Source organism: Schistocerca cancellata, chromosome 2 (assembly GCF_023864275.1).
Source record: "Schistocerca cancellata isolate TAMUIC-IGC-003103 chromosome 2, iqSchCanc2.1, whole genome shotgun sequence".
Taxonomy (NCBI): domain Eukaryota; kingdom Metazoa; phylum Arthropoda; class Insecta; order Orthoptera; family Acrididae; genus Schistocerca; species Schistocerca cancellata.
Window position 1 is genome coordinate 570,377,581 of NC_064627.1, and position 13,541 is coordinate 570,391,121.

At 44.2% G+C, this 13,541-nt stretch overlaps 1 protein-coding gene across 1 annotated transcript in view; it reads right to left on the reverse strand.

The window, feature by feature from the left end:
* Nucleotides 1–806: 806 nt before the first annotated feature.
* The window catches only part of LOC126156614 (uncharacterized), an 81,665-nt gene continuing 68,930 nt past the window's right edge, over nt 807–13,541 (reverse strand). The window contains exons 4-5 of the mRNA XM_049916321.1: nt 11,904–12,278; nt 807–1,150 (exon numbers count right to left, since the gene is read on the reverse strand). Coding sequence (XP_049772278.1) covers nt 971–1,150; nt 11,904–12,278 — 555 coding nt within the window. The 3' untranslated portion in view covers nt 807–970. The remainder of the gene's footprint in view (nt 1,151–11,903; nt 12,279–13,541) is intronic.

Sequence of the window (13,541 nt, forward strand, 5' to 3'; positions counted from 1 at the left end):
TGCATGGCCTATTACAACTATGTGTTACGGTTTTATGAATAATAGCGTACACATATGTTCATACATCACGCGTTATTTGAGTAAAACAGGGAAAACTATCAACAACAACATGACATAGGTAGAAGCATATGTGCCCTAATGTTACATATAGTTTTAATGATATACAATATATCTCTTTGAGCCACTTACATAGTTAACATGAAACCTGTAAATTGTTAAGGTATGTTCTATATTTTTAATAATGTTTTTATATTAGTACATTTCTTCTACTCATTGTACAGGGGCCTGAAGATGGCATCAATGTAATGCCGAAACTGGTAGCACATAGAAGTTCATAAAATAAAATCATACGGTTGTTGGTAAATTATTGCATCAAGAAGTTCATGGCAGCCGTCGTCCCACGATCCATAATGGATCAACGAAGATCAATTGAGGACGTTTGTAGCATTAGGAGCAGGGCTCTCTAACCAACGCGCCAATTGGACAGAATTTGGCACCACATCAATGAGGAGGACATCCAGCAACTCTGTCAATGCCAAGTCAAATAACTGCTTGAACAAAGGCCAGAGGTGGATCAACGCGTTGCTGAGTTGCTCAATATGTGAAGCTCTTTTTCCTGAATAAACCATCCAGTTTTTCTTAAACGCTAATCGTTTGTTTATCTGTGCATGTACATCACATCGACCGATTAGTGCTCCATTCGGATATACATGTTATAGATGAAAATAAATGGTAACAGCGAGACACGCAAGTATTATTGTTGTAGTCATTCTGAAAAATGGGGCCATTAATTTCCAGGAGCTAAGTTTTATAAATGGAAAAGGACACTCACACATTTATTATCATACATTTCTCTTTACATAGCAAAGACCGTACAAAAGTGGCGTACAAACAGTGTGGCACATTGTGGAGGATGAGAAGACAGTGAATGAGAAGAGAGCGGCGGAGAGAGAGGGTCAGTGGTGAACGGCTAGGGGCTCAGACTGAGCGAGAGGAACTGCTGCACGTCGCACTTGACCCGGCCCAGCACCTGCGACACGCCGTCTCTCAGCTGCTGCTCCACGGATGCCGACACCTCCGTCTTGAAGTGGTCGCTCAGCCACGACACGATCTTTGACGTCAGCCAGCTGAGCTCGCCAAGGCCGGTCAACTGGAACATCATAAGTATAGAGTGCAGACCAGGGCTGCCAACTGCGCGGCTGGAGTTTACTACAGGCTTTAAGTGAAACAAGTTTTGAGTCACGGAAGGAAGAGGAAAATCACGGTAACCGGCGAGTAGGATTCGCGCAACGAGTGTTCCATACAAACTTAATTACGTATATAAATAAACCATCCATCACGAGAGTCGACAATTTGACAATTTTTGCCTGTTACAGATATTGTTATTGGCGTGATATCGGTCCCAGGAATTCCAAGACATTCGAGATTAAGGCCAATTTTTTTGTGTAATTTCACATTTGCTATCGTAATTTTTTGCTTATTGTGGAGTCATGCTAACTGGCAATTGCAGATACATTGAATTCCTCCGCTCCCGTCCCTGTTGCAAGTACTGGTATGATTTAACGGAAATCTCCACAGAGCAAATGGGTACAGCCTGTCTTAGGGCTAGTGTTGTTATGCCAATGTCGATTTGTTCTGTTGTAACGGGACGTCCTCCTCTAGCATTACTTTTCCTCTGCAGTAGTTGTCGATACCAGTACTAGTTTTCGTATTTTGGACAGGTCAACATTATTTCAGTTGCTTTTCTGAAGACTTTCATATAGTGTTATACACAGTAAGTTATCTTTCGGGCTAGAATTTATGAAAGGGAATTACTTTATTAAGTGTTTTGCTTTCAGTGTTGCAGTCGATAAGTACTAGTTCTGAATGTACAGTTAAAATAACTTTTTTAGGAAGATTTGGAATTATGAATTACTGGCACACTTAAAATTTCTATTATTAATTATGCAAGCCTATACTGTTTACTATATTTATTTCTGGATTCATTTATGAAATAATAATCGAAATTAATAATGTAACAGAAACTAGTAGAAAATCATTTGTTAATAAAAATTGTAAACCCTTTGGAATATTGCCTCTGATGTGATCGGATGTATTTTTGTGCAAACAATGAAATTTACGCTTTGTTAATGTATAAAATCAAAACTCTGTATAATACACTAAAACGTGAGAGACTATATATTTAGGTAAAAACAAGAAATCTGCAACAACAATCTTCAAATTTATGTAGTTCAATCCAGCGGCGAGGCCCTAAAATGTGAGATTTTCATCTTCAAGAATAAAACCACTAGACAAGAAGAACTGGAGCCATCTCAACATGACAAGCTAAGTAAACTAGAAAGTTTATTATGGTCTTCGCTCCTCTCAAATCTTCATAAAAGACTTTAATGTGGACAACAGACGGAAGTAGGAAGGAGGGGGTAGATTACGTTGTGGAACACTTCAAAAGACATTTTGTGGGATATCAGAACCTGATCGCAGACGCTGAAAGTGCAATCCTGTGGCAGTTGTAGTATTACTTTGCTTTGAAAAACAGGAGATGTTGTACATCTCGTAGGCATAGACTGTCAGCTCTGTGATTTGACACCTTTACTGTTAGATGGCAAAGTATTCGTTTCCACAACGGCATGGACCTTTATTTCATCGTAGCTTTGCCAGTTAGCAAGAAATATTTGCAAATTGTACACACAAATCTACCTCGTGAATCACTGAGCTTTTTATCAGATTATGATCGCAATGTAAGTTTGTAATGACAAACATTTATATGATATAATTACAATGTAACAATTTTAGGATTTTTTCCTTTACTTTTACTGTGAAAGTTTACTTCTTGCCAAATTTCATGATTATATGTTAACGGGAAGTACCCTATAGGTTTTGATGAGTGAGTTTGAGAGTATAGAAAACTATGTGGCATAAATGGCTGGATATGTTGACAGAATTAACGTAGAAGCTTTATTTTTTTATACCGTCAAGGCTTCAATTTGATACGTCTACCCGTTGTTGAGAAAGCGGGGTCTTTAACAGTCGGACAGGCGGATAGGCAGGCAGCGGGATAACAAAGTGATCCTGTAATGGTTCCGTTTATACCGATAGAGGTACAGACTCCTAAAAAAGGATGTCTATGTAAAATCTGTTACTAGGAACTACTGTAAGGATTTTTGATACAGTGTTTACTAATAGAATGATTCACGATAAACATCCATGTATACAATTTATTACCGCTACGCCAGCTACATATTTAACTCAAGGTAAAAAGACCTTTGATTTTTGAGACGGATGTCTCTGAGTGAGCACCTCTTCACGACGGTCGTAACACCCCTTCTGTCAGACGGCGAGCACCGATTCTTTACCACAGTGCCAGGGAGACATTCCGTTACTTCAACTGTGGAGACAGAAGAAAAGCCTGCGCTACACCCAAGTCGTTTGGGGCGGACCACGACTTTCCAGACAATAAGGGACCAAAGCAACCATGTTCTGCACCATGAAACTATACGCCGAATTTGTTGAGACCAATCCTGTAATTGTTTTCAGAATAGGAAAACTAGTGGGGTGAGTTCAAAGCCAGACTGGTTCACGCAAATATATTGAGGGCAAATGGTAAAACGATGTGCGACGAAACGCTTGTAGCCGTTCTTTATATGTCCCTTATTCGTCCTGTTAACAAATAACAATACTACTTATTCAGAGGAGACATAAATTTAGATTGAGATGACTCAAAAAACCATTAATGTTTTAATTATTTTTAAAACACTTTATTAAGCTCTACAGTACTCTTCTCGTAACGAAATATCCAAACAATGTATTCACTTCCTTAGTGCACCACATTTCGTGAATATTTCAGGGAAGGCATATTTAAGAATCTGCTGGTGAAACAAACCTTTATTCGTTACAAGTGTCGAACATCCGATCTTTCTTTCTTTTCTTTTCCGTGTCCAGATCAAATTTTATTTTTCCAATAGTTAGCCACCGCTACGGCTTTGTCGTTGGCTTGTAGCAGGTCACTAAAACTGCAGGGCTCCGGCAGCAGTCGGCACATGAGCAGATGTGCCTCGTCTTGTACCTCTCCGCATCCGCAAAGAACGTCGTCGTCGTTAGTCAGCAGTCCCCATTTGCACAGATTAGTTTTGCATCTGGGTACACCAGCCCTCAACCTATTTAGTGTTCTCCACACTGTGTAAGGAAGTTTGTTTCCAGGTGCCATTTGCTCTTTTGGTATTATCCGCAGTGCGGTTTGTTCATTCTCCCATTTACGGACTCTGTTATCTTCCTGTGAACCGTCAAGGATCTTGGTTCTTGCAATAAAGCTACTTCTAGACTTAAGCCTCCGAGCCTGAGTGACGTGCCCATTCAGTGGGTGTCGAGAATCTGTTTCTTTCTTTGTTCTCTCAGCGTCTGCTGCCACCTGCCTTCTGATCTTGGGTGGCGTAATTCCAGCAAGTAGGTACAAATTACCCGTCAGTGGGTGTCGAGAATCTGTTTCTTTCTTTGTTCTCTCAGCGTCTGCTGCCACCTGCCTTCTGATCTTGGGTGGGGTAATTCCAGCAAGTAGGTGCAAATTACCCGTTGGTGTGGGTCTGAGGCAGCCTGTAACAATTCCCATTGTCTCATTTACACTTACATCAACCCGTTTAGCCTGTGCAGATGCCTCCCATACTGGCGCTGCGTAGTCTGCTGCAGAAACACACCGAGCAAGTGCTGATGTTCTCAGTACTGATGGTTGAGCTCCCCATTCATAGCTTGTCAGCCTGCGGATGATGTTATTCCTGGAGCAGACTTTAGCCTTGGTGTTTTGGCAATGCTGCTTGAAGGAAAGCGTTCTGTCAAGTACAACCCCAAGGTATTTAGGTGTTGGACAGTGCTTTAGCTTCTTACCTTGCCATGTAACGTCGAGCTCAACTCCAGCATCTCTATTGCGCAGATGGAAAGCACATACTTGGGTTTTGTCAGGGTTTGGCTTGAGGTGATTGGCGTCGTAGTATTGAGCCAGTTCTTCAAGTGCTCTAGAGAGATTTCCAGATGTTGCATCACAATTGGACCCCTGGACCACCACAGCTGTGTCATCAGCATATACGAACAGTCTTGCATCTTGAGGTATAGGTTGGTCATTAGTGTACACATTATAAAGGATGGGAGAAAGTACACTTCCTTGTGGTAAGCCATTCTTCTGCAGTCGCCATCTACTGTTCTTACCATTTAGGGAGACATAAAATCTTGGATTCTGCAGAAGACTACCAATAACCATCGTCAACCTACAGTCCCGTGTGAGGTGATATAATTTGCGCAATAGCTTTCTGTGGTTTACCGTGTCGTATGCAGCAGTAAGATCTATGAAAGCTGCTCCAGTTATTAATTTCTTTTTTCAAACCCATCTTTTATATGTTGCGTCAGATTAAGTATTTGCCCACAACAAAATCTTCCCGGTCTGAAACCGGCTTGTTCCTTTATGAGCTTTCCATCTAGTTTCTGCCACCCGGTTGAGAATCATCCGCTCCAGTATCTTATAGAGATGGCATAGAAGTGACACTGGTCTGTAACTTCTGGGGTCCTTTGTCTCCTTGCCAGGTTTTAGTAAAGCCACCACTCTCGCCTGTAGCCATAGTTTTGGAATATTCAGCTCTTTAATACAGGTGTTCATCATTTGTAGTAACCAGTTTCGAACTTTGGGCCCAAACTGTTTTATCAGCTCCGTTCTAAGGTCATTAGTTCCAGCGGCCTTATTCAGTTTCATACTCTGAATGGCGTCTTCCAGTTTGGTTGCTGTGAATGAAGCATTCAGGAGTCCGTAATCTTTTTGTTCTTGGGGTATAACTCTTTCCCTTCCTCTTTTCCCTTTGGTTTTCCCATTCTTCAGAAGTTGGCTAGCAATCTGATTTGCTGTTACCCCGTTGTTCTTCTGCTGGTGGTGAGTTAGATCTCCACTTAAGTTTTTCAGTAATTTCCATGCACGTCTGCTGTTTTGTTTCATGGCAAGATTCTCGACTAGTTTTCACCACCGTGTTCTCTTATCCTCAGCAATAGCCTGCATTAGTTCCTCCCCAGCCTCCATCGTATCTTCGCTGAAGGGGGTCCTGAGTGAAAAGCTTTTTGTACCTGTCAAGTAAGACCTTGCTGCTACCGGTCAGACTCTGGATGTACTGGGTACGGCAACCCCTTGGGATGTTTTTCCTTGAGATCCTTTTCACAAGATCGATAATCCGATTATCAGCCGGTATCATAATATTACTTACGTACATCATTCTGTACGGTAACGTTATTACTGTGGCGCCGGAAAATAAAATAAAAACGCACTCCTGCGTCACTGAAGCTCCCGCCAATAATAGAATACATTAATATGGTCAACAGCAAATTCCGTTAACTTAGATAAATAATCTTAGCATATTGCTTTAACGTAGATAAATAATCTTAGCACACTCTATCTGCACAAGCCGGTGTCTATAACGTTTGGTGACTCTCAGTTCTGCTTTCTAGTAGTTCAAGTAATGATAAAAATCTTGGACAGTCGTTTCCCTACATTTCTCAATTGCTGGAAAGAAAGGTAAGAGCACCCTGGTCACCTGATTAGCTTCGGTGCACAAAATTCATAAAAACGCGCGCAGTAGCGTAAAAATTTTAAGTTTTATAATGGAGAAACATTACATCCATAAACAGTGAGTCTTCGGTAGGCCTAATGGTGATTATTTTCCAGAGATAATCGTTCAAAAGTCAGATTCAATAGTAGAATTCGTTAGTATTTAAATTTATGAAATAAAGCTTTATTACGCCTCACTTTCATATATTATATGGAAATAAAATAACAAAGTGAAAATGTGAGTGCATATTGCGAAGTGCACTGTAGTTAGGCAATGCTACTGTGCCAGGCAGCTCTAAAACCGCTCTGCCTTAATTGTGTCTCTGTAGACCAGTGTAATGATTTTGTTTCTTTTTTAAGAAGGTGGCAGAAGAGAAAGGCTGAAATTCGGTGCCGGCAGGCTGCCTATTCGCCTGGAGTGGTACGAAGGGACCGCCGAGCTTAATGTCCTCATCCAACTGAACACTAGAGATGGGGGATCCGCTCTTGAACTAATTCATAGAGTTCAATCTTTCAAAGGAGTGAACAATCAGTGATTCAGAAAAAAAGAACGGTAGCTCCAAACGTTTCCCACGGCAGAGAGAGAGAGAGAGAGAGAGAGAGAGAGAGAGACGGAGCATATCAGCAGCGCCTCTGCTGGTCAGAGCACAGTGCACGCCACACAACACAGCCAGCGCCGGCCTCTGCCCTGCTTCTACCTTGGCTGCCTGCATTGTGCAGTGCCCCATTGGATTTTGTGTTTCACATATGCCGTGCCGTCTCTGTGCGTCGTCTGCCGTGTGCACTGTGCAGTGTCTGGCGCAGCTTAACTTCACATCGCACTCTGTCGGCGATCGTTTCAGTCGCACGTCCTGCCCTCTGGGCAGTTGATGCGAGCAACAGGACAGAGAGCCACCTAGCGGATAACATAGGAACTACTTGCAAAAACCTGCTCGCAAGGGAACGGACGATTTGTCTCGGAGCGGGTGAGTTCACCGCTCCCCCCCACCCACGGAACTCGCCCGCTCAACGCTCACCCCACAGTCTCGACTCTAGCCAGAGCGTCGAGCAAAGCGACTCAGGTGTCACTCTGGTCTCTGCGGTCTCAGCTCACGCAGTAATACAGCTCGCAGCTCGACCTGCTCGACTCAGCGCCTCTGCATCGGAGTTCGTCCCCACTGGATATTGTTCTTCGTAGTAATACCGCTATGTATATTACATTATTATGTTATGTATACATCAATTGTTTTTATTTTATTTTTATTTGTTTAAACTGATTAGATTAGGTTCCTGATGACTCCTCTTACTATAGGATTTTTATTATGGACACTCGAATTTACGCTTTAATTACGAGCGAACCGATAAACGTATCGCAAAATGTGATACGCGAATATTTTTCTTGTTTTATTCTGCGTAAGGCTATATGCAGCACTTTCGTTTTACAGTCAAATTTATATATTTTTTTCTTATTCTGGTACGGATTTTGCGATTTTAGGCGTCTTCGAAAGGAAACGTTCACTTTAAAAATATATGGCTTGCGATGTATTTGTATGAGGTTAATGAAATTTTAATACATTATAGCCAAATATATTGTTAATGTAAATCTCAAGTTACAACATTTTCCGATCACCCAAAAAACCACGATAGTGCAAAATAAATCAATAATCAAAAACTTTGTCATATCGTGGAAATTTCAATAAACAATACAAAATTCTTACTCATTATCTGTGTTACTTCAAAATAGGATCAAATAAGATCAAAATACAGGTATAGTACTGGAATAAACCAAGTTTAAAGGGCAATGTGCCTTCCATTTATTTTCTATTGTAAATGAGTGGTGAGTCATGAAAAAGAGCTAATTCATTTCAGGGAGTGAACAGTTCTGATCCAATCTCTGAAAAGAACAGTTTTGCCCATCTCTACTGAACACTACAAACAGTGTAATTTCATCAGACACTGTGTAGAGATTAGAAATGTAATCCACGACATTGACACGCCTTAAATCCTTACACCATTACCTCTCTTCCCCTCGGTGGCCAAATATTTCAGCGAAAACTTCTTCCACCACCAGTATTTGAACTGGCGCCACTAAACAGGCTTGCGTTAGCGACGTCAGCTAACGAACTGCGGTTAGACAGTGGAAGGTTCCTAGATACAGATTTACGTTTGTCCGCTTGAAGAGTAAGCTGCAGTCCGCGTAAGTCGATAAGCTGCTGCGGCGATGAAGCCTCTGCGCCGAAGACAGCGTCGGTCTTCTGTGAGGCTGGCGTCGGCTGAGACCTTTGTCGCGTTGCGCCTCCGACCTTGTCAGAACGTCGTCACGCGAAGGTTGAAAGGAGACAAAGGCGAGGTACCGGATCCCAGAGCGGAAAGCGAATGTGGGTACCGGGCACACGGCTGCTCGTGTATTCTTCAAAAGCGGGCTTAATAAATCGACTGTTATCGATAAGACGTCTACCGTGGGCCAGTACGAGCCGCATCATCTGTAGCGACTGGGGTTTATCTGTCTATTAGGACCGGGAAGGAAAACATAGGTACAAAGAAGGTAGCTGCGAAGAAACCACGGGCAACAGAAGAAATACTTCAGTTGATTGATGAAAGGAGGAAGTACAAACATGTTCCGGGAAAATCAGGAATACAGAAATACTAGTCGCTGAGGAATGAAATAAATAGGAAGTGCAGGGAAGCTAAGACGAAATGGCTGCAGGAAAAATGTAAAGACATCGAAAAAGATAATCATTTGCATATCACAGCATCTTCTTCCTGCCGGTTAAATTTCGCGTCTGTAGCACGTCATCTTCGTGGTGTAGCAATTTTAATGGCCGGTAGTGTAAGTTCTAGGAGACTGATGGCGTCAGATGTTAAGTCCCATAGTGCTCAGGGCCATTTGAACCAACTGTCCTGGAGAAGGAAATGGCTAACAGTTATGCACTCTAAGTGTGTTATTGTCTGCTTATTACTAATATGTAGAAAACGATCTTCCACCAATATCGAAAGAGGTTCCTTCGTATACAGGAACGTAAATGTTCTTCCTGCATGACGTGGCCATCGTAGGTTCTAATTATCGGGAGACAAATCATCTAAACCTAACATGCTCAGTAAGATGGATCGGTAAAAACGGTCTTGCTTCTTGGCCACCAACTTCCCTGTACTTTACCCTTTCAGGATTTTGTCTATTAGAATGCGTGAACGAAATCTACAAAGTAAAAATAAACAGAAGAGAGTTTGAGCGTTCGTACAGTAAATAGTGCCGCCTCCACAAAAAAGAAAAAAGAAAAAACTCCAAGAGGACTTCAGAAGAGCTACAAGTGGTGATGTCAAGAGAATTCGAATATGAATTTAAGTCAAGGAGGAATTTATGAAAATCAACTTCGAGCTTAATTATTTGCCTCGTCTTAACAATGCTGTGAATATTTGTTTGAGTTGCATTATAACAGCTATATATATGTAACACAAGAATAGAACACATATTATATGAAATGTTTTTGTTACGACCAGGCAAAACCGCATTTGTTCTGCCATAACTGTTAGTTCTTTGACTCCACTGGGAGATGGCTCATTGGAACTAAAACATAAGAATTATTAATTTCGTTTATTACATGAATGATAAAACGATTCACTTAACTTGATACAACCCATTACCACAGGAGTGCTGGATAATTTACAGGCCTCATTGAGCACTAAAGCATCACTTGATGCACTAATTAACAAACTCTTCTCTTGAAGCACAACGTTCGACATTTACAAAATTTAAAATATTTGTTTGACACGACAAACGGTCGTCAAGCCACAGTCACTAAAACAATTCAATTTTTAAACGGTTACATTACTAGTTTTGACGCACTAGCCTTGTGTTAGCCGAAGTGGCAGGGAATCGTCTTTGTAAGATTTCACTAGCAGAACACAGAACGATTGCGTGCTGTGTTCTGCACTGAAGCGTCAAAGAAACTGACCTTGACATGCGTATTCAATCACAGAGGTACGTAAACAGTCAGAATACGGCGCTGCAGTCGGCAACGCCTATATAGGACAAGTGTGTGGCGAAGCTGTCAGATTGGTTATTGCTACTACAGCGGCAGGTTATCAAGATTTCAGTCAGTTTGAAAGTAGTGTTACAGTCGGCGCACGAGCGATGTGACGCAGCATGTCCGAGGTAACGATAAAGTGGGGATTTTCCCGTACAACCATTTCATGAGTGTACCATGAATATCAGGAATTCGGTAAAACATCAAATCTCCGACATCGCTGCGGCCGGAAAAAGATGCTGCAAGAAGGGGACCAGCGAGGACTGAAGAGAATCGTTCAACGTGACAGAAGGGCAACCCTTCCGCAAATTACAGCGGATTTCAATGCTGGGCCACGAAAAAGTGTCAGCGTGCGAACCATTCAACGGAACATCATCGATATGGGCTTTCGGATCCGAAGGACAGCTAGTGTACCTTTGATGACTGCACGACAATACCGACATTGGACTGTTTATGACTGGAAACATGTTTGCCGGCAGGAACGAGTCTCCAAATTGTATCGAGCGGATGGATGCGTACAGGATGGAGACAACCTCATGAATCCATGTAGCCTGCATGTCAGCAGGGGACTGTTCAAACTGGTGGAGGCTCTGTAATGGTTTGGCGCGCGTGCATTTGGAGTGATCCGGGGCCTCTGATACGTCTAGATACGACTCTGACTTATGGTCCTGTCCGATAATCTGCATCCATTCATGTCCATTGTGCATTCAGACGGATTTGTGCTTATTCCAGCAAGACAATGGGAAAATGGCTCTGAGCACTATGCGACTTAACTTCTGAGGTCATCAGTCGCCTAGAACTTAGAACTAATTAAACCTAACTAACCTAAGGACATCACACACATCCATGCCCGAGGCAGGATTCGAACCTGCGACCGGAGCGGTCACTCGGCTCCAGACTGTAGCGCCCAGAACCGCACGGCCACTCCGGCAGGCTAAGACAATGGGACACCCCACACGTCCAGCATTGCTACAGAGTGGCTCCAGGAACACTCTGTTGAGTTTAAGCACTTCCGTTGGCCACCAATCTCCCCAGACACAAACATTATTGAGCGTATCTGGAATGCTTTGCAACGTACTGTTCAGAAGAGATCTCCATCCGCTCGTACTCTTGCGGATTTCAGGACAGCATTCATGGTGTCAATTCCCTCCAGCACTACTTCAGACGTTAGTCGAGTCCATGCCACGTTGTGTTGTGGCACTTTTGCGTACTCGCGGGGGCCCTACACGATTTAATTAGGTGTACTAGTTTCTTTGGCTCTTCAGTGTAGCCCAGCTACGGATAAAAGTAGGCTGATCTCGCCGGAGAGGGAGAGAAATGGTACTGACCTTGACGTCGATATCGCCCAGCTGGTCGATGCGCAGGTCTTGCAGCGCCAGGCAGTTGGCCTGCCCCAGGGAGACGTTGACGGTGACGGCGATGGAGTCTGAGGCGACGGTGGCGGCGAGCTGTCCCTGCGCCTCCACGGAGCCGAGGCGCGCCTCGTAGTGTTCGTAGCGCGCGGCCAGCGTGGCCAGCCCCAGGCCGGCGCGCAGCTGCAGCGTCCCGCCCTGCCGGCTCACCGTCGTCGGCTCTGTGCGCCGCAGCGTCGACAGGTTGCGCGCCAGCCCGCCCGTCGCGTCGAAGCTGCCCTTCAGCTGCAGCGGGCCCAGCTTGCGCACGAACTCCCGGTGCAGGTCCGGCGCCGCCACTTCGTCTTTGCCCTGTTGGATCATTTATAATCACAGCTTCATACACTTTCATAATCTGATCAAAAGTATCCAGACATCAATTTTTGGGTATTAATACGTGATGTGTCCACCACTCTCCTATACGACGGCTTGCACTCTGCTAAGGACGCTTTTAACAAGGTTTCTGAGTGTCCGTGAAGGAGTGGTAGCTAATTCTTCCTGAAGAGCCGAAACCAGAGAAGTTAGCTGAGCTGTGGCGCCATTGAGTTAGTAGACTGTTCTGTCTGGCGCCACTGGCTCAGGTGTAGTATCGACTATCCCTCTTGCAGCCCTATTGTCAGTATCTATGAGAAAGAGTCGGTATCTGTGGCTTGTGTCCTTAGAAGGTCTTTGCTTGTCGGTATATATACGGGGTTCGCTGGCTGGGAGGGTCCCCCCCGCCCCCCCCCCCCCCCAAAAATTCTGTAAGTCCCTCCAGATCCTTGAGCGTCATGCACTCCGCCTCGCCTTCCGTATACGCCTCCCGTCCCCCACGCGGATCCTCTATGATCTCATTCCTTTCCCCCATCTGCTCCTATTCCTCGAACATATCCGCATCCTCTACACCTCCCGCCGTCTTGAACCTCCTCACCCCCTGGTTGCTCCTCTCCTCTCCCATCCCCGCCCACTGCCACGTCTTCACCGTTGTGTCCCCCCTACCCTCAATCTCTACACCCTACATCTCCTTTCCCAAGGTGGCTTCCATCAGCTCCCCCTCCCGAACCATGCCCTCTCTCCCTCCATTTATCCCTCCTATCAACTCTGATCCTCACTCCCCCTCCTTTACTCTGTCCTTTCCCTGGGCTCCCTCTTCCCCCCTTCCGTCTGTTTTCTCCCCACTAAACCTCTCCCTATCTCCCTTCTCCCCCCCCCCAAGTCCTTTTGTATTCCCCTCCTCCGCCTACCCCACTCCCTGTCGTGTCTGCCCCCCACCCCTCTTATGGGTTCTCATCCTCCATCAGCTCCTTTCCCGGTTCCCCCCTTCGCTTTTACTCTCCTTTCCCCCCTTTCTTTGTTTTCCTATCATCTGTCCAGTTTCCCCCCATCTGCTCTCGGCTGTGGTATGTCATATTTGCCAACTTTTTCGTGCAGTGTTCCAGTGACTATTCAGTGTTGTTCGTCTTTCTCGTGTTGCGAACAGAAACCATGCTGTCGCTAGGTGTGAATTTTATGTCTTTTGCGAACAGAATCCAGACTGTCGCCGTGTTTTTTAGTTGTCTGTCTATTGTTTTACCTGTCTGCTTCGTATGTATTTTA